The sequence below is a fragment of the Periophthalmus magnuspinnatus genome, chromosome 4 (genome assembly GCF_009829125.3).
Source record: "Periophthalmus magnuspinnatus isolate fPerMag1 chromosome 4, fPerMag1.2.pri, whole genome shotgun sequence".
Classification (NCBI taxonomy): domain Eukaryota; kingdom Metazoa; phylum Chordata; class Actinopteri; order Gobiiformes; family Gobiidae; genus Periophthalmus; species Periophthalmus magnuspinnatus.
In genome coordinates, this window is record NC_047129.1 from 12,543,178 (window position 1) to 12,562,400 (window position 19,223).

At 39.0% G+C, this 19,223-nt stretch overlaps 1 protein-coding gene across 1 annotated transcript in view; it reads right to left on the bottom strand.

The window, feature by feature from the left end:
* Positions 1 to 19,223, bottom strand: part of obscna (obscurin, cytoskeletal calmodulin and titin-interacting RhoGEF a) — a 34,690-nt gene that overhangs the window by 15,128 nt on the left and 339 nt on the right. The window contains exons 2-45 of the mRNA XM_055221101.1: positions 18,652 to 18,736; positions 18,309 to 18,575; positions 18,068 to 18,229; positions 17,567 to 17,671; positions 17,211 to 17,477; positions 16,865 to 17,134; positions 16,517 to 16,783; positions 15,634 to 15,897; positions 15,003 to 15,269; positions 14,665 to 14,934; positions 14,320 to 14,586; positions 13,981 to 14,247; positions 13,201 to 13,473; positions 12,870 to 13,133; positions 12,062 to 12,328; positions 11,363 to 11,629; positions 10,914 to 11,183; positions 10,575 to 10,841; positions 10,098 to 10,373; positions 9,748 to 10,014; positions 8,825 to 9,091; positions 7,827 to 8,093; positions 7,477 to 7,743; positions 7,111 to 7,377; positions 6,780 to 7,046; positions 6,443 to 6,709; positions 6,098 to 6,367; positions 5,680 to 5,958; positions 5,351 to 5,608; positions 5,016 to 5,282; positions 4,668 to 4,934; positions 4,292 to 4,558; positions 3,939 to 4,205; positions 3,574 to 3,840; positions 3,236 to 3,496; positions 2,874 to 3,140; positions 2,526 to 2,792; positions 2,161 to 2,427; positions 1,815 to 2,081; positions 1,457 to 1,723; positions 1,083 to 1,349; positions 738 to 1,004; positions 395 to 661; positions 14 to 277 (exon numbers count right to left, since the gene is read on the bottom strand). Of these exons, the coding sequence (XP_055077076.1) occupies positions 14 to 277; positions 395 to 661; positions 738 to 1,004; positions 1,083 to 1,349; positions 1,457 to 1,723; positions 1,815 to 2,081; positions 2,161 to 2,427; positions 2,526 to 2,792; positions 2,874 to 3,140; positions 3,236 to 3,496; positions 3,574 to 3,840; positions 3,939 to 4,205; positions 4,292 to 4,558; positions 4,668 to 4,934; positions 5,016 to 5,282; positions 5,351 to 5,608; positions 5,680 to 5,958; positions 6,098 to 6,367; positions 6,443 to 6,709; positions 6,780 to 7,046; positions 7,111 to 7,377; positions 7,477 to 7,743; positions 7,827 to 8,093; positions 8,825 to 9,091; positions 9,748 to 10,014; positions 10,098 to 10,373; positions 10,575 to 10,841; positions 10,914 to 11,183; positions 11,363 to 11,629; positions 12,062 to 12,328; positions 12,870 to 13,133; positions 13,201 to 13,473; positions 13,981 to 14,247; positions 14,320 to 14,586; positions 14,665 to 14,934; positions 15,003 to 15,269; positions 15,634 to 15,897; positions 16,517 to 16,783; positions 16,865 to 17,134; positions 17,211 to 17,477; positions 17,567 to 17,671; positions 18,068 to 18,229; positions 18,309 to 18,575; positions 18,652 to 18,688 (11,266 nt within the window). The 5' untranslated portion in view covers positions 18,689 to 18,736. The remainder of the gene's footprint in view (positions 1 to 13; positions 278 to 394; positions 662 to 737; positions 1,005 to 1,082; positions 1,350 to 1,456; positions 1,724 to 1,814; positions 2,082 to 2,160; positions 2,428 to 2,525; positions 2,793 to 2,873; positions 3,141 to 3,235; positions 3,497 to 3,573; positions 3,841 to 3,938; positions 4,206 to 4,291; positions 4,559 to 4,667; positions 4,935 to 5,015; positions 5,283 to 5,350; positions 5,609 to 5,679; positions 5,959 to 6,097; positions 6,368 to 6,442; positions 6,710 to 6,779; positions 7,047 to 7,110; positions 7,378 to 7,476; positions 7,744 to 7,826; positions 8,094 to 8,824; positions 9,092 to 9,747; positions 10,015 to 10,097; positions 10,374 to 10,574; positions 10,842 to 10,913; positions 11,184 to 11,362; positions 11,630 to 12,061; positions 12,329 to 12,869; positions 13,134 to 13,200; positions 13,474 to 13,980; positions 14,248 to 14,319; positions 14,587 to 14,664; positions 14,935 to 15,002; positions 15,270 to 15,633; positions 15,898 to 16,516; positions 16,784 to 16,864; positions 17,135 to 17,210; positions 17,478 to 17,566; positions 17,672 to 18,067; positions 18,230 to 18,308; positions 18,576 to 18,651; positions 18,737 to 19,223) is intronic.

Below are 19,223 nucleotides of genomic sequence, written 5' to 3' on the forward strand. Positions count from 1 at the left end.
ACATCAAACATACCTATTATTTTTACATCTGCTGTCGTTACTGCTGTTCCTACATGACATGTGTAACTGCCACTGTCTTCAGGCTGAACATCTCTGATGTTAAGTTCCACACAGCAGCCTGTTTGCTTCATTTCATACTTGCTATCAGCTCTCAGCTGAGTTGTGTTCTTTTTCCATTGCACAAGTCCAGGCTTGGAAATTTCACAGAGCAAGGACACTGTAGTTCCCTGATCAACTTCTACATGCTTAAATGCTTTTTTGAAGAAAATTGGGACCTCTGAAAAAATCAAAATCATGTTAAAATGGTGATGATTGACATTTGCATGTTTGAATAATTATTTCCTTTAAAAATAAATAAAAACAATCACTGACTACAGAAGGAAAGAAATAATACCTTTGACTACTACATTTGCTGTGGTCTCTGCACTTCCTGCCTGGCAAGTGTAGCTTCCTTTGTCCTCCAGACTCACATCCTGGATGTTGAGTTGTACAAGGCAGCCATCTTGCTTCATTTCATATTTGCCACCGCCTTTCAGCTCTTGTCTGTTCTTCCTCCACTGGACTGGCACTCCGGGTTTCGAGAGTTCACAGGACAGAGAGACTGTGCAGCCCTCTTCAGTATCAACATTTTGTAATTTTTTGCTGAAGAATGGAGCAAGTTCTACAAAATAGGCAGACAGTAGGTGGATTTGTGATTTTCTAGAGATAAAGGTCAATTTAAACATTTTAGTTCCTACCTTTAACTGACAGTGTTGCTGTGGTTTCCGCACTTCCTGCTTGACATGTGTAGCTGCCACTGTCCTCAGGTTTGAGATCTTTGATGAGAAGTTGGTGGTTGAGGCCATTTTGTTTAATATCATATTTTTTATTGGCCCTCAGAGGTTGCCTGTTCTTTTTCCATTGCACTGAAATTCCAGGCTTAGACAGCTCACAGGACAGAGAGGCAGTACTGTCTGATTTTGCCACCACATCATGTAATTGTACATTAAAGACGAGTGGGAGCTCTGTAAAAACAGATTGGGTATAAGTAAACTGTTAATGGAGAACAGTTTTGCAGTATAATCACAAGTAATTATAAGTACCTATTACTGTGACTGTAGCCACAGTCTCAGCACCCCCTGTATGACAAGAGTAGCTGCCACTGTCTTCAGGTTTTAAGTCTTTAATGACGAGCTGGAGGAGACAGCCATCTTGTTTTATTTCATATTTCTTGTTTGCTCTGAGTGGCTGCTGATTCTTCCTCCATTGTACTGATGCTACAGACTTAGACAGCTCACAGCCCAAGGTGACATGACTCTCTTCTTCAGCCTTCACATTTTCCAGGCCTTTTTTGAAGAATACAGGTTTTTCTGAGAAAGAAAAACAAACAATGACTATGAATTTATTTTTGAATTTATGTTGATATGCTTTTCTTTTGACCTTTTTTGCTTGCAGCATAAGAGCCACTGATAAATACCTTTTACTGCCACAGTAGCAGTAGTTTGTGCGCTTTTTGCTTCACATGTATAGCTGCCACTATCTTCAGGTTTAATATCTTTAATGTGAAGTTGAAGGCAGCATCCATCCTGTTTCATTTCATACTTTCTATTGGCCCGCAATGGTTGCTGGTTCTTCTTCCAGTGTGCGAAGACTCCAGCTTTAGACAGCTCACATGACAACATGGCAGTTCCTTCTTCCTCTGTTGTCACATTTTGTAACAGAACTCTAAAGAATGGTGGGAGCTCTTGGATTTTTTTTTTTTTTTTAGAAAAACAAGACAATACAATATAAAATAAAATAATTGTACAATATGAATATATTGGTCTGTGTAATACCTTTTACTGAAAGTGTTGCTGAGGTCTCTGTGCTTCCTGCTTGACATGAGTAAATACCACTGTCCTCAAGTTTAAGATCCTTAATGTTAAGCTTAACACAGCAGCCATCTTGCTTCAATTCATATTTCTTGCTGGGCCCCAGTGGCTGCTGATTCTTCTTCCATTGTACACAGGCTCCAGGCTTGGACAACTCACAGCTGAGAGAGGCAGTTCCTTCTTCTTCTGCAGTCACATTTTGCAACGGAATCTTGAAAAATACTGGGAGCTCTAGATAAACAAAAACAAGGTAACAAGCTGAAGCTCTGGTATCATGATTATAATAGAGTCGAAAGAGAATATACAATACCTTTAACCATAAGTCTAGCAGTGGTCTCTATACTTCCAGTTTGACAAGTGTAGCTGTCACTGTCTTCAGGTCTGAGATCCTTTATTTGGAGATACAGAAGGCAGCCATCTTGTTTTAATTCATACTTCCTGTTGGCTCTCAGAGGTTGTGTGTTCTTCCTCCATTGTACAGATGCCATAGGCTTAGACAACTCGCAAAAGAATGATGCTGAACCCTCTTCTTGTGCCTCCACATTTTGTAAGACTTTCTTGAAGAATACAGGGACCTCTGGAGAACCGATATAAACAAATCAAAGTATTAATAAACTATTAAACCAAATCTATAATATTGAGAAGAAATATGTGAAACAGACTCAGTTAAGATACCTTTGACAGACAGCGTAGCAGAAGTCTCTGTGTTTTCAAACTGACATGTGTAGCTGCCACTGTCTTCAAGCTTAAGATCTTTTATCTTAAGTTCGTGGTAGCATCCGTTTTGTTTAATTTCAAACTTATTGTCAGCTTTCAAAGGTTGTGCATTCTTTTTCCATTGCACAGACAGTCCAGATTTGGAAAGTTCACAACAAAATGTGATAAGGGCTCCTTCTTCTGCTTGAGTACAATGTAACTTCTTTGTGAAAAATGGTGGTTGTTCTATATAGAAAAAGAGTTAAAATATCAATAAAGTACTAACATTTGTCTACAACACTGCATAGAACTGTCATTAATGCGTACCTCTTACAGACAACTTTGAAGTAGTCTCTGCACTCCCGACGTGACAAGAGTAGCTGCCACTGTCTTCAAGTATAAGATCAGTAATGCGGAGCTGAAGAAGGTAACCATCTTGTTTCATTTCATATTTTCTGCTTGCTCTTAGTGGCAGCCTGTTCTTTTTCCATTGTGCCGAGACCCCACATTTAGACACTTTACATTGCACGGTGGCAGAAAATCCCTCCTCAGCCTCTATGTTTTGAAGGTCCTCTGTGAAGTAAGGTAGCACCTCTGCAAATGTATGTAAAAAAATGTGTTTTCATATGCTTTGGAACGTATGACAATTAAATAAATCATCCATCAGAATGCAGGTCATCACATCATACCTTCAACTGTCAGAGTTGCTGTTGTTTCAGCGCCTGTTACTATGCATGTGTATCTCCCACCATCTTCAAGAACAAGATCTTTAATATTAAGCTGAACAAAACAGCCATCTTGTATCATCTCATATTTCTTGCTGGCTCTCAGTGTCAGCCTACTCTTCTTCCACTGCGCTACATCGGGCTTGGAAAGCTGACAACGAAGAGAGACTGTGCTGCCCTCTTCAGCTGTGACATTCTCCAGTTCTTTCAAAAATGGAGGGAGCTCTGAAAAAGTACAGAGCAAATTGTGAAATAGTAAAAAGCAAAAGTATTTTAATAATTACAAAAAGTAGAATTCATACCTTTGACGGTCAGTTTTGCAGTTGTTTCAACAGTTCCAACTTGGCATGTGTAGTTGCCTCTGTCCTCAAGTTTTAGATCTTTGATAAGGAGTTGTACACGGCAACCATCCTGCTTCATTTCATATTTACTATTGGTTCTAAGTTGTTGTCTATTTTTCTTCCACTGGACAGGCACTCCAGGCTTAGACAGTTCACAGAACAGAGAAGCTGAGCCTCCTTCCTCAGCTACAACATTGTGGAGCTCTTCAACAAAGACTGATGTAACCTCTGGAATAATCATAGAGAACAGAATATGGTCACAAACTTACTTATTACACAAACATACATATTACACATATGTTTGTTTATATAATGTAATTACAGACCTTTTACAAACAGTTTTGCCGTGGTCTCTGCATTTCCGGCTTGACAAATGTAACTGCCATTGTCTTCAGGTTTAACATCTTTGATGAGAAGTTGGTGGTAGCATCCATCTTCTTTCATTTCATATTTTCTACTGGCTCTTAACAGTGTCCAATTCTTTTTCCATTGCACTACTACTCCGGGCTTAGACAGTTCACAGAACAAGGTGGCGGTCCCTTCCTCTTCGACCTCAACATTTTGTAAATCAATCTTGAAGAACAATGGAAGTTCTGGAAAAAGGTAATTAGGGAAAACATAGCTACTGTGAAGTGGACAATGGAAAAATGTATATTTTTTTTGTTTATTAAGGGCCCACCTTTTACTGAGAGAGTTGCAGAGGTCTCTATGTTTCCCACTTGACATGTGTAGCTTCCACTGTCTTCCAGATTAAGCTTCTTGATATGGAAATAGTGTTGGCATCCATCTTGTTCAATTTCATAGTTTCTACTGGATTTTAGTGGTAGTCGATTCTTCTTCCACTGCGCTGTAGTAACTGGCTTGGACAATTCACAGTATAGAGAAACTGTATCTTCCTCATCAGCCTCAACATTTTGTAATTCCACTTTAAAGAAGGGAGGCAGTTCTAGAAAAATGTTACAACCAAATCAGTACTGAACAGTTCAATGTAAAACTTGATATGAGTTTGTATACGTTGATACAAGTAAAGTGACTTTGTGTATATAAAAGCAAACCTTTGACTGAAACTGTGGCTGTTGTCTCTGTATTTCCTACTTGACACGTGTAGTTTCCTTTGTCTTCAGGAGTTACATCTTTAATCTCTAGTACAGCACATCTGCCATCCTGGGTCATCTCATATTTTTTGCTGGCCCTAAGTGGGAGGCGGTTCTTCCTCCACTGGACCTGTGCCCCTGGTCTGGATAACTCACACTGCAAGGAGGCAACACTTCCTTCATTTGCCTCAATGCTTCGTAAGGCTTTCTTAAAGAATGGAGGAGGCTCTGTGAATCCATTCAAGTACAAACAGTTAGTAGGTACCTGTTCATCAAACAAAGCAAGTGCAGACATGTATATGGCCAAACCTTTTACTGACACTGTGGTTGTGGTCTCTGCACTTCCTGCCTGGCAGCTGTAGCTGCCACTGTCCTCAGGTTTAAGATCCTTGATGATAAGTTGGAGGAAGCAGCCATCTTGCTTAATATCATACTTCCTACTGGCCCTAATTGGCTGCCTATCCTTCTTCCACTGTATAGGTACTCCAAGTTTAGATAACTCACAGTACAAGGAGGCAGTTTCTCCTTCCTCAGCCTCAATGCTTTGCAAGTCCTCTTGGAAAAATGGTGGAAGTTCTGGGAAATAAAGAGAAAAATACTTTAGCATAAGGTGTATAAACTCTGATAACTGCTTTTGTTCTTACCTGTCACTGTAAGTTTTGCACTACTCTGTACATCGCCTGTATCACATGAGTAGCAACCAGTATCCAGAGGATCCACATCATAAATTAGCAGTATGTTGACTTTACCCTCTTTATATATCTTGTATTTGTCACTGTTATGGAGGGGAATATGATTACGCCTCCATGTAACTTGGGTGGTCAAATCAGAGGTCTTGCAGGACAATGTTGCCATTTGTCCTTCCAAGGCTGAAACATCTTTGGGCTTCTCCTCAAATAAAACTTAGAAAGAATAGAGAATAAGCATTTTCAGACAGTCCAGTACCTTTTGTTTAATGTGTTACAACTTTTACCCTTTGGCTTGGGAATGACTAAAAGTTGAGCCGATGTCCTCTCTTCACCAATTACAAATGCCACTGTGCCGGTCTCCTCAGTTGTAGTCATTAAAAGGACCAGTCGGTGTTGTCGGCCATCACAGATCATCTGGTTCATATCATTTTTCTGCAGTGGGGTGGAGCCCAGCCACCAGACTCCCTCACTCACATCTGCATGGCTGAGCTCACACACAAATATAGCATCTTGTCCAGCTGTCACTGTCACATCATTTAGTCCAGAAACAATCCTCACACGCTCTATGAGAAGGGGTGCAAAAATAATAATTGTATAAATCGGAAAATATTATTCAACTATATTTGCTAAGAAGTTGCAAATGAAACAGCAGTCTATCATGTGCCCCTTAAAACATCCTGTAAAAGACAAAATTGTACTCACCTCTCACAACCAGTTTTCCTGTGGTCTTTTTACCCCTGGTAATACAAGAATATTCTCCTCCATCTTTAAGTTCCAAATGCTTGATCTCTAGTGTATGCATGGGACCTTTCTTTTTGATAACAAATTGACTGCCCTGTTCAATTGTAGTGTTGTCCTTTTTCCAAGTGACTGGGACGTTAGCACTGGAAACCTCACAGGAAAATATTACAGATTTGCCTTCCATTATTGCCTGGTCCTGCAATTCTTTTTCAAAGAATACAGAGGCTGCAGCTAAAAAGAAAAGAAAAAGAGTTGTCAACATAAAAAAGAAAATATGAATAAATGCAGATGTACTGCCTTGAGTACCTCTCACGTTAACCTCAGCTGTTGTTTTTTGGTCACCAAAAACACAACTGTACTCGCCAACATCTTCTGGTTGGATGTTTCTGATCTTCATCTCTGCAGTCTTTCCAGAGAGACTCATCTGGAATCTACCTCCATGATAGATCTGGTCCTCTCCTTTCCACCACTGCACAGGTACCCCAGCCCTGGACAGTTCACAGTGAAGAACAACATTTCCTCCTTCAGCTGCCTCCTGATTCTTGAGTCCCATTTTAAATGCCAAAGGAATAGCTGCAAAAAAGAATTATAATATATTTTACATTGTGCCATTAGGTCAAAACTAACTATCACGGTTTCTTACGTGTGATGGTGATGTTGGCTATTGTTTTGACATCACCATAGGTACAACTGTAGAGACCAGTGTCATCTAGCTGTGCATTCTTTATGATAAGCTCCTTGATGCTTTCTCGGTTTTTAATCTGATATTTAAAATTACTTTTCAGAATTTCTTCCCCTTTCCTCCATTCCACATTAAGACCAGGTTTGGATAGCTCACAACTGAGAGTTAAGTTGTTCTCCTCCTCCACCTGTTGGTTCTTTAACCTTGTCTTGAATGTAACTGGAGGTGCTACACAACAAGAATAGAGTGTTAGTTGCATTTCTTTGCTATGAGTTATCATGGTGCATCTTACATGTCACAGTAAGCTCGGCTGCTGATTGGCTGTGCTTGGTCTTGCAGATGTATTTGCCAGCATCCTCTTCCTCTGCATTGTTAATGATCAGTTTTGCAAAAGATTCCTCCCATTTCATCTCATATTTGTACCCAGGCTTCAGGACAACTCTGCCTTTTCTCCAGTCCACAGCTGCACCAGGCTTTGAAAGCTCGCAACACAAAACAGCACTGTCTCCTTCTTTAACCTCCAAATTCTCCAACTCTTTTTTAAACGTAACTGGTAATTCTGCAAGAAACAACACATTAATTAAAAAACTCTAATATTCTGATAGAACTGCCACACACTTTTCTTTCTTTCTTTAGCTAAAATCATTTTGACACTTACCTCTTACTTTGATTTCAGCAGTAGTGACAACATTGCCAACAGAACAATTGTACTCCCCAGCATCCTTCTGTGTTAAATCATTGATCACCATCTCAGCCACTCTTCCCTCCTGCTTCATCTGATACTTCTGTCCACTGATCAGGAGCTGAGCCTCTTTCCGCCACTCCACCGGGGTTCCTGACTTAGAAAGCTCACAGCGTAGGGTCACATTGCCCTCCTCCACAGCTTCCTGGTTCTTTAACTTCTGTTTAAATGTCACTGGAATAGCTAAACAAAAATAGACAATGAAATGCACCATGAAGTTATGACAATGTTTGAATGGAGAAATAATATGATACTGTTTTTAGTACCTGTAATTAAGACATTAGCTGTTGATTTAATGTCTTCACACACACAGCTGTATAGGCCACTGTCAGCTGGTTGGCTTTTCTTGATAAGAAGTTCCGCTGTGCAGTCGTTTTGCTTCATTTGATACTTCTCTCCATTTGCTAGCTCAGTATCTCCTTTCATCCATTGCACAAAGAAATCAGGTTTGGACAGCTGACAGCACAGAGTCACCCCGTTTCCTTCCTGCATCTCAATATTCCTCAGTTCTTGGACGAATTTGATTGGACGCTCTAGAGGGATCATAAAATGTGAGAAATGTGACTGATTTCTTGAATGGTTGAAGAATATCCAGATAGTAGTTAATTGGCTGCTCTGTTGAATGGTTGTAGAGTCAAATTTGTGCTACTTCACAAAAAAGTCATAGACATTTGCAGCTTAGTAAAGGCAGCCAGCTACAACATGTCTGGTAAATAAATATTGTTAGTGTCAAAAGTACAGTGGTGGATGAAGTACTCAATTTTGTACAGATACTGAAGTAAAAAGTTACTCAATTAAAAGTGAAAGTATCACATGAAAAAATCTACTTAAGTAAAAGTATTTAAGTACCTATTTAAAAATTTATTTTTAGAGTAAAAAGCAAAAGTATTTCACACAAATGCTGTTAATTTGTTAAAATGTAAAATGTAGTGATATTGATTTAAAAAATATACATATTTTTGTAGTAGCAATATAAATTTTCTTATTAATTTTGTGTATTCATTTTTGCTCAAAGCCGATGCTTGAACTCAAAAACTTCAGTCCGGATGTTACAACAACCATGGAAAAAATAAGCCCTCAAATCATATGAAAAGTACACTTTCAGTCCGATTTAAAAATGTAGTGGAGTAGAATAATACAAATACCTGCTCTGAAATGTAGTGAAGTAAAAGTAAAAAGCATCCACTGTAAAATTTTACTACTTGTATTTCGTTACTCTCACTACTCTCACATACTATCTAGTACAGCCACACTCAACACTCACCATTGACCATGATGATTGCAGCTGTCCTCTGATCACCACATATACAGATATATTCTCCTCCATCATCAATATCAATTTTCATTATCTTCAGTTCCAACAACAGGTCTTTCTTCCTCATCTGATATTTGTCTCCGTTCCGAAGGACTTCACCTTGTCTCCTCCACTCCACTGAGGAGGCCGGTTTGTTAAGCTCACAGTGCAGAAGCACACTGTTGCCCTCCATTACTTCTTGGTTACGTAGAGGTGTTTTAAAGCTCGGAGGGGTGTCTGCAAGTGACCAGAATATATGTTATTTTTTGTTGTAATAATTCCAAATAGCACAAAGTACTAAAGGAGTCTAGAGATGTTCAGCTGAGAATGATGCTAAGTGCGTATTTGCAGACTACTTTAGTATTTACAGAACATGGTCAATGAGGTACTCCACATACATATGTTAACAGACAGATTGTATCTGATTACTGTAATGAGCTTTACAGATTAATTATACTGCTTTGGGGGGAGCAAGCAATGTGACATTCAGTACACAGGTACATAAGGGTTAATGGTAAATGGTCACATTTTTATATAGCGCTTTTCCACCTTCAAGGCACTCAAGCACTTATTTAATCAATATTTGACTATGATAATGAAAAGAATGGATTGCTTTAATAATCCATTCTGTTTGTGTAAATGATGGACGTTGTGCTAAGAAATGATTTTTGTTAACATGTCTCTAATATCACCAAAATAAAAATGGGATCGTAAATGGAGTTCACACTATGAATAGAATTCAAGATTGGAGCTTTGAAGCTGACCTCTGTTACACTTGCGCTTCGCTGATACTATTGAATACATTGGGGAAAAAACATTGTAGTTACACATAATACTCATTTGGATAATACTACACAATGTACATACAGAATAGCACACATTGTGCACCTTACCTCTTACAACAAGCTCAGCTGTTGTCTGGCTGTCTTTAGTCTTACATGTATAATTGCCTGCATCGCTATCTTCTATTTGGTTTATAATTAATTTTGTTATTTTTCCTTCTTGCTTCATCTCATATTTGGTGCCTGGTTTCAGGAGGGCTCTGCCTTTTCTCCATTCAACTGGTGCTCCAGGTTTGGAGAGCTCACAGCTTAAAGTACCAGTATCCCCCTCTTTCACAATAATCCGTTGAAGCTCACGTTTGAATGTTACAGGAAGAGCTAAAATATGTATGAGACACGTTAATTAAATCCATAGGCACTTTCCTGAGAGTGATGTTACTATAGTATCTTTAGACACTCACGCTTAACATTAAGTTCAGCTGATGTTTTCTCATCTCCAGTGATGCAGCTGTACTTTCCCCCATCTTCCAGTTGGACTTTGTCAATGGTCAACTGGACTGTTTTTCCTTCTTGTTTAATCTGATACCTCCCTCGAGATAGTTCCTCTGATATCAGGGCACCGTTCCTCTGCCACTGCACAGGTACTCCCTTCTTTGAGAGCTCACAACGTAAAGTCACACTGCTTCCCTCCTCAATCTGCTGGTTTTTGAGGGTGACTCTGAATGTAGCAGGAATGGCTAAAACAAAATAAAAAAAATAATTATATATATATATATATATATATATATATATATATATATATATATATATATATATATAATATATATATATATATATATATATATATATATATATATATATATATATATATATATATATATATATATATAAAATGAACATCACCATATAGATTTTTTTTCTACAGTTAATCAACATACCGACAACTTTGACTGTAGACTTTGTTCTTTGCTCCCTACATGTGCAAGTGTAGACTCCACTGTCCTCTGGTTCAGCATCTATAATAACCAGCTCATGGAGTGTACCTCGTTCTTTTATTTGATACTTTTCTTCATTTTCTAACAGTTCCCCTCCAAGACTCCACTCTACTGGGACATTGGGTTTGGAAACCTCACAGTGAAGTGTAATATTCAACCCTTCTTCAATTTGAATATTTTTCAGTTTCTGTCTAAAAGTGATTGGCACAGCTGAAAAATATAATTCAAATATTATATCATTGAAATAGGTTTAATTGAGTGATTAAAAGTGAATAACTATACCGTTCACAGTAAGAGTTGCTGTGGTCTCAATGTTTTCACAAACACAAGTATAGATGTCGCTGTCCTCTGGCATCACATCACAGATCCTGAGTTCCACCAGTGTTTCCCTCTGTCGGATGTGGTATTTCTCTCCATTTCTTATGTGCTCCTCTCCTCTTCTCCTCCACTCTACAGAATAACCAGGTTTGGACAGCTCACATCGAAGAATAGCAACATTTCCTTCTTCTATCACAACATTCCGGAGCTTTTGCTTAAATGTGATGGGAAGTGCTTAAGGGGGGGAAAAAAAACAAAAAAACAGGAAATGATCTCATAGGCTTTGATATTTTATTTTATTTTTTATGAATGCCTTTTATTTAGTTATTGTTGATATTTTTCTGATTTTTTTCAGAATCTTTTTCTAATTCTGAGCATCAATAGCAATGCAATTACTTTCTGTCATTACCTACCTATAATGTTGACATTGGCTGAGGTCCTTTGGTCAGCACACACACAGCTGTATACCCCACTGTCTGATGGAACAGGTTTCCATATCATAAGCTCCAAAGTGGTTTCCCATTTCCTTATTTGGTGCTTTACCCCATTTCTCAAAATCTCATCTTCTTTCCACCATTGCACTGGAACACCAGGCTTAGACAATTCACAACGCAGTATCACATTTGTGCCTTCATCTGTTTGGATAGACTTAAGGGGTTGAACAAATGTAATAGGAATAGCTGGAAGAAAGAAAGAAAGTGTTTTTATACAAAGGCCAATATTGTACATTTTCATGGCCAGTAAAAATCAGATTTGAACCACAGGTAGAACTAGAACTAGAATAATCTGATTATCCAATTATGAGATAAAATTTGTGATGTGTGTTTACATGCACAAGAGAAATCTGATAAACAAAAACGCATTTGGATTTAAGCGAAAAAGCTGTACTTGGAAGACAAAATAGATTTAATTTTAAAATAAATTTTTCAATGTTTAACATTTTCTCTTTCAGTTTTGTCCTGGCCACGTTTGTTTGATCCAATTTGCACATGTATGAATAGCACGAGGGAGGTTTACATGACATTTCAACAATATGATAACAGATAATGATCAGATTTTTGGTGTGCATGTAAACATAGTCAGAAAGGCACAGCAATGTTATATGGATTTACCGTGAACTTTGAGGCAAGCTGAAGAGCGGTGGTTGCGGCACTGGCAGGTGTATTCTCCGGAGTCGTCCGGTTTGACCGATTTGATGGTGAGGGAGTTAATAGTCTTTCTTTGTTTTATGACAAACTTTTCACCAGACCGTATGCCCTCCAGGCCCTTCCACCAGTGAACCAGGACTCCAGGCAGAGAGTACTCACACGTCAGGGTCACAGTCTCACCTTCTTTGGCCTCCATGAACATTAACGTTTGGAGGAACTCTGCTGGAATAGCTATTACAATACAATACTAGTAAGTGGCTAAATTCATAATAATATCAGGTGGAAATTCTACTTGAGTAGGAGTAATGTTACTTCAAAATAATATCACACATGTATTGTAGAAGTATAAAGTAGCAGACCAAGAAATTACTAAGGTAAGAGTCAAAAAGTATTTGAGGAAACTACTACTGAAACAAGATTAACTGTAAGAGTAACTGTCTGGGCAAAACATTTGATTTGAAATGGCATTAAGGACAAAATAATTAATAACACTGAAAATCTGGTATCAAAGGATAAACCACAATAATGAGTAAAACAAAATAATCAGAATGAGCAGTGCAAAATTTATGTCTATTATCAACATAAAGTCTTATCACTAGTAGACTTACTCACAGAAGTAAGAGTACTATTTCACTGTCCTTAAGTAGGTCTTTAAATCTATGGTGTCTGGAAACTATTCAGAGTACAGTTTTTCAAAAGTAAATGTAAATACCCACCTCTAACTAAAATATTACTGTTAGTATAAAATAAAGTAAATAATAATAAAGATTACCTTTTACAGTGATGACAGCACTGGTAATAACAGAGCCAGCACTGCACTCATATACCCCTGCGTCACTTGGCAGGACCTCACGGATTGTAAGGCGAGCTTCACATTCAGAGCGGCTGGCATAGTACCTGGATGAGCTCCACATCAAGCAGCCATCTTTGTACCACAAGATATGACATGGTTTAGATGTAACACATGACAACACCAGACCACCTCCTTCCACTGCCTCACAGTCCTCCAATGCTTTAATAATAGTAGGTCTTCTTTCTGGTAAGGCAAAGACACCACGTTTAAGTTTAAATAAAGTTTGATATTTTTGAATGACAAAACTTACCTCTAACCAGCAGTGACGCATATGAACGCTTGTCACCAGCTGAGAACGAAATGGTGCCTGTGTCTTTGCGAGCGAGCTGTTTAAATGTAAGCGTATGGTAACCTCCTTGAATGACTTGGATCTCATTGAGTTCATTCGTGTAGAGCAGAGTTTCATCCAAATACCACTTCACGCTGACATAATCACTGGGACAGATGCGACACCGAAAAGTCACAGTATCACCTTCAAGACACTGGACATCTTCAAGTTCTTCCAAAATGGTAACTTTCTCATCTAAAAGCAAAATGCAATGGAAGTTTAAACACCGCCTAAATGTGGTTCAAATATAAAGATGTTGAAATCAAGCACAACACTGACAGCTGAAGTAAATTACACAAGCATAGAGTCTTGAAAATTTGTCACAAAGTTCTTTTTCTTTTTATTACCACATTCTACCATATCATTAATAACAATATAGTTAAGGGGATTTGCTTAAGAAAGGATGGAATAATGTATTTATTCAACTAAAGAAGTAAGATTGTAAGCCTTTGACACTTTTTTTTCATATAGCTGTTTTTGCAAATGAACTCTTCATACTTGACTTCAACAAACTTTTTTTTTTTCCCTGGAGGTTATGACTGAGTTAGACAGGGACAAAATGTGTTAGTTTGACACACAAGTGTCAGGCCATCTACTAAACTGCAGCTCTTGTGTCCACTGATGAAAAAAGGGGGTTGAATTATGGACTGTGTGATGGCCACCAATAATTAAAAATAACTACATACAGACTCAAAATCTCACCTTGTACAGTAAGCTGGGCCCGGCTTTGCATGGTACCGACATCACAAATATAAATGTCTGTATCAGTCTTCTCCAGGGAGGTGATGGTCAGCGACAGTAACACACCTTTCTGTTTCATGACATACTTTCTTCCAGCCCGCAGTTCCACCATACCTTTGAGCCATTTCACGCGTTTGGCAGGTCGCCTAGTCTCACACTCCAGGACTGCTTTCCCTTTTTCCTCTCCACGGGTGTCTTTCAACTCCCGTGCAAATGTGTGCTGGAGTTCTGTACAGAAATTACAGAATTAAAATCATGTTAAACCTATAAATGTACTTTTCTTTCTCTATTTCCAGCTACCTCTAATCTCAAGCTTGGCCCTTGTTGCGACTCCATCCGCCTCACAGCAGTACTCCCCAGAATCCTTGATAGTTGTGTTAGTGACTAAAAGTCGTGCCATGTTGTTTTCCACACTCATCAAATACTTAGGGCTTGGTCTCAGAAGGCGGCCATTTTTAAGCCAGTGGATGGTGACATCTGGTTTTGTGATCTCACAGCTCAGCTCCGCATCCTCACCTGGGACTGCTTTGACATTCAGCAGATCTCTAAAGATGTGCACTGGCTTCTCTATAGACAAGACAAAGAAACAAATCTCTAAAATACTCTCAATTATATATATATATATTTATCTTTTGAGTTCCTTACCTTTAACAAAGAACATTGTCCTACAGCTTAGGTCATTTAGTGTGAAAACCACTTCTCCAGCATCAGAAAGAATGGCATCATTTATGGTTAGCTTGTATTTGCGGCAATTCTGTTCAAGCTGAATGCGGTTGTTGCTAACCACTGTTTGACCATTGATAGTCCAACAGGGTTCATCATGAAGATCATGAGAAAGAACGCACTCGAATGTACAATTTTCTCCTTCCATTACTACAGAGGTTCTCAGGCGTTGAACAACTGATATGTGCAAATCTGGAAGCCCAAAAATGTGTTACCATATGTTTTATACATTTTGACACTTCAAATATTCCACTACCTACCATGAACTATAAGCTTAGCCTTGGTCTTGCTGCTGCCAAGCTCACATGTGTAGTTTCCAGTATCTTCCTTGCATAGAGAGTGAATGACTAAAGCAAGGGATGTTCCAGACTTCAGGAGCTCATGTTTGTCATTAGGAGTGAGGACCACACCATCCTTTTTCCAAATAGGACTCACTGTCTCTTTGGAAGCCTCACATTGCAGACAAACCTCACCCTGCTCTTCCCCGGATACATCTTCTAGTGACCTCAAAAACACTGCTGGACGTTCTAAAAGAAAGACGAATTTGTTAAAGATGCTCTCCGAAACATTTCTGGTTGAAGATGCAACACATGCTTGTCTCCATGGGGATGTTATTGCTTGTATTGTTCCACAGTATGGCAAAGCGTATCAATCTTCCATATATTCAAGTGTTTTAATTGCTAAAAAATACCTTGTAAACAATCTTACTGTGAGTGCGGTACCCTTTCCACTGATCTGACCTGTAACTTAGCTTAGTGACATCACCTGTTTAGATTATTGGAGATGGATAATGTCATACTGGAGAATAGTCCTAGCAAAGCAATGACATCTCACCAGAAAAGTTACACAGTATACTTTTAAATGTGTCTTGTAAGTCTTGTGAATATTTACCTTTAACTTTCAAACACGTTGTCTCACACAGAAGGCCTGCTTTGAATGTGATTCTGCTCTCTTGTGGTCGAAGCTTGATAATAGAAAGGCTATGAATTGTGCCCATGTGCTGTATCTTGTTTACGGCATTTGAAATAAGGCGGATGTTGTTCAGAAGCCATTCAACATTACCCACAACATAATTGAGCTCACACGAGAATCTGGCTGAACCGCCCTCCTCGATCTCCACAGCCTCAAGGTGTTTTACAAACTTAAGTGTTCGCACTAAAAGAACAAATAAAATATCAGAATATATGCATTGTCAAGTAATCAACATTTTGGTAACACCCCTTTATATAGTAGAGTTAATTCACAAGTAATAAATAGTTTAATAAGAATGATTCAGGCTTAGTAACTTAATTAATAACCTAACTAAATTATAATGGCAAATAGTCACATTTTTATATAGCATTTTCCACTTTCAAGGCACTCAAAGTGCTTTACATCAAGGAACTGACCCATTCACACAAACATTCATACACCAGTGGGGACGAGGTAGTTTGAGTGTCTTGCCCAAAGATACAATGACAACATTCATCTGTGGGAGCTGGAATCAACTTGCCAACCTGTGGGTCAGTGGATCTGTCTGCTCAACCAATAATTTTATGTCAAGAGTAGGATTTGAACTGCCAACTTTCAGATCAATCGATAGACCAACAATCAACTGACCTACTGCTGCTCACAGCCTTAACTCCTAACTATAGCCCCTTATTAAAGTAGTTAATAACTCTGAATAAATCTTCTGTTTGTTCATTATGAATTAAGTCTTCATGTTTTGTTAAAGCTAATTAAGGTATAGTTATTATAAAGTGTAACCAACATTTCCCTACTGTAATACACATACCTTCTACCTTGACATTTCCAGTGCTCTGTGCACCTCCAGCTATGCAGCGATACTGTCCCGCATCAACAGCAGCCAGGCCATGAATGGTGAGTTCTGCCCGCTTGCCTTCTCTCTTCATGCTGTATTTGTTGGAGGTCTTTAAAGCTGTGCGCCCTTTAAACCAGTGGATCACTCGAGGTGATGGGGCAAAGTCACATCTCAGGGTGACAGTGGCATTCTCTTTAGCCTCTACATCATCTAGGTGACGGGACACCTGGAGAGGACGCTCTGAAAAATGAGAACTGTATTCAGCTCTCAATGTTTCGATTACAGAAAAGGTAATGTGTCAGTAATGAATTCTGTTCTTACCTTTCACAGTAAGTTGAGCAGTGGATTTACTCTTTCCTGCGACGAAGACAACAGGACCAGACAATGAGCTATCAGTAGAGGTGAAGCAAAGGCTATGAATTGTGCCTTCTCTGTCAATGTCCACAGTTTGGCTCTGCTCAAGGTCCTCTCCATTGAGCACCCATCGTGGAGGTCTTACTGACTTAATATTTGTCTCTACTTTAAACCGAGCTGGCTTTGGTTCCATCACCTCCACTGACCTCATTCCTTTCACTATGGTGATAGCCTGCTCTACAAATACAGTCAAAATGTTACAACAGAGCACTGCACACCAATAAGAAGGTTGTTGCTTTAATATGAATCTCACCCTCAACAAAAAGCTGGCATGACGTTTTGTCATCTCCTGCATCACAGGTGTAGGTATCCTCATCAGAGGAGCAGATATTGTCTATGCTCAGCTGTCTGTAGATGTCCTGACTGATGAGTTGGTACTTCTTACTGGGCAGAAGCTCCCTCCCACTCTTGTACCACCTGACCTGAGCATTAGGTCGAGACACTTGGCACTCCAGCAAACCTCTGTGGCGGTACATGGCTATCTTGACTCTTAAAGGACGAATTATTTGGACTGGAAGCTCTAGGAAAGAGATGCTGTCAGTGTTGTCATAACGAACAGTAAACATACCAAAAAAAACCCTGAAACATCTAAATTAACTTATGAACTACCTTTTACTGTCAGTGTAGCATATGAAGACACGCGCTCAGCTGTAAATCGTATTTCTCCTGCATGCTCAGGCCGTACTGACTTAAAACTGAGGATGTGGGTCTTTCCTGAAAACATTCAAAATGTGGAAAGAACTTTATCAAACTGAGCTGTGCAAAAGATGGAACAATATAGAGCTGGTTCAACAAGAAGAATGTAATGATTTAAAAAATATGATTTTAACAAATCACAAAACAATTCTCACCTATAAAAATAAATGTGTATGTGTGCGTGTGTCTGTCACTGAATATATATATATATATATATATATATATATATATATATATATATATATATATATATATATATATATATATAGAGAGAGAGAGAGAGAGAGAGAGAGAGAGAGAGAGAGAGAGAGAGAGAGAGAGAGAGAGAGAGAGAGAGAGAGAGAGAGAGAGAGAGACAGAGAGACAGACAGATAGATCTGATGAATAGTTAGATAGACAGACAGACAGATATACCTTGATGTCTGATCTTGATGTTGTCTCCAGCCCGGATTCGACAGTCATCCCTGTACCACCGAGCATCCACATCTACCTGGTTAACCTCACAAAGGAAGTTCACCTGCTGTCGCTCCACTGTGTCAACATCCTCCAAATCTTTGGTAATTTGAATATCTCTGGCTGGTAGAAGGCAATACATCTGTCAATGGAAATGTAACATGCACAGTAGTTGGACCTGATATCACAGCTAAAACCTTACCTCTGACGATGATTCTGCACGATGTCTGAATGCCATTGGACTGAAATGACAGCACCCCAGCATCCGCCAGACTCACCCTGTTGAGGATGAGGGAGTGTCTTTTGCCATGTGCGCTGATCCGACAGTGGGGCTTGGACTTGAGCTGCACCCCGTCCCGACTCCACACACCCTCAACATAGGCCAGGTTCAAGGTCACCTCAAAGGAGCAACTTTCACATTCTGACACCTCCACATCCTCCAAGCCCTTTACAACCTGCAAACGGTTCTCTGGCAAATAAAAACAAAACGTCAATCTTTTTTCTATTATTAGGACAGTGGATAATACCAGGTTATTTTTTCTTACTTGCAGCAGCTACTACTCCAGTTTTAATGTCTGCCATGCTTTCTCTTTAGACCCAGCAATATGGCTTCCCCAATTGTCATGGATGCTGCAAAAAGAGTTGCTGTAAATAATGTTTTATAAGGCTCCAAGAAATGGTCACAAATACATTCTTTGGGTCAGTGTCAAGCTCAAATACATGGAGAGGGTTCTGGCACATCATCCAACAAACTTAATAATTGGATATAAGGAATTAAAATAATTATTAAAATTACCAAAAAGTTAAGATCCGCTTTGTACTCTTTGATAATGAAATAAAAGATAGATATCAAATGGCATAGCTGACATCTAACTAATGTTAAAATTCTGAGAGATTGAATCCTGTCACAGCATGCCAGTGCAAAGGAGCCTATAATCCCTGTGGCTTCTCACTGGTGACATCAGCATTTTAAATATACTCTGAGCACTGACACAAACTTCATCACACTTGCAAGCACAACTAATGGCCAAAAGATACAAGTTAGTTGTTCACCCCTTCTCCATTATGACCTTAAAATACAACAAACACTTTCCTAAAAATAGCAAGGAGGACCTCA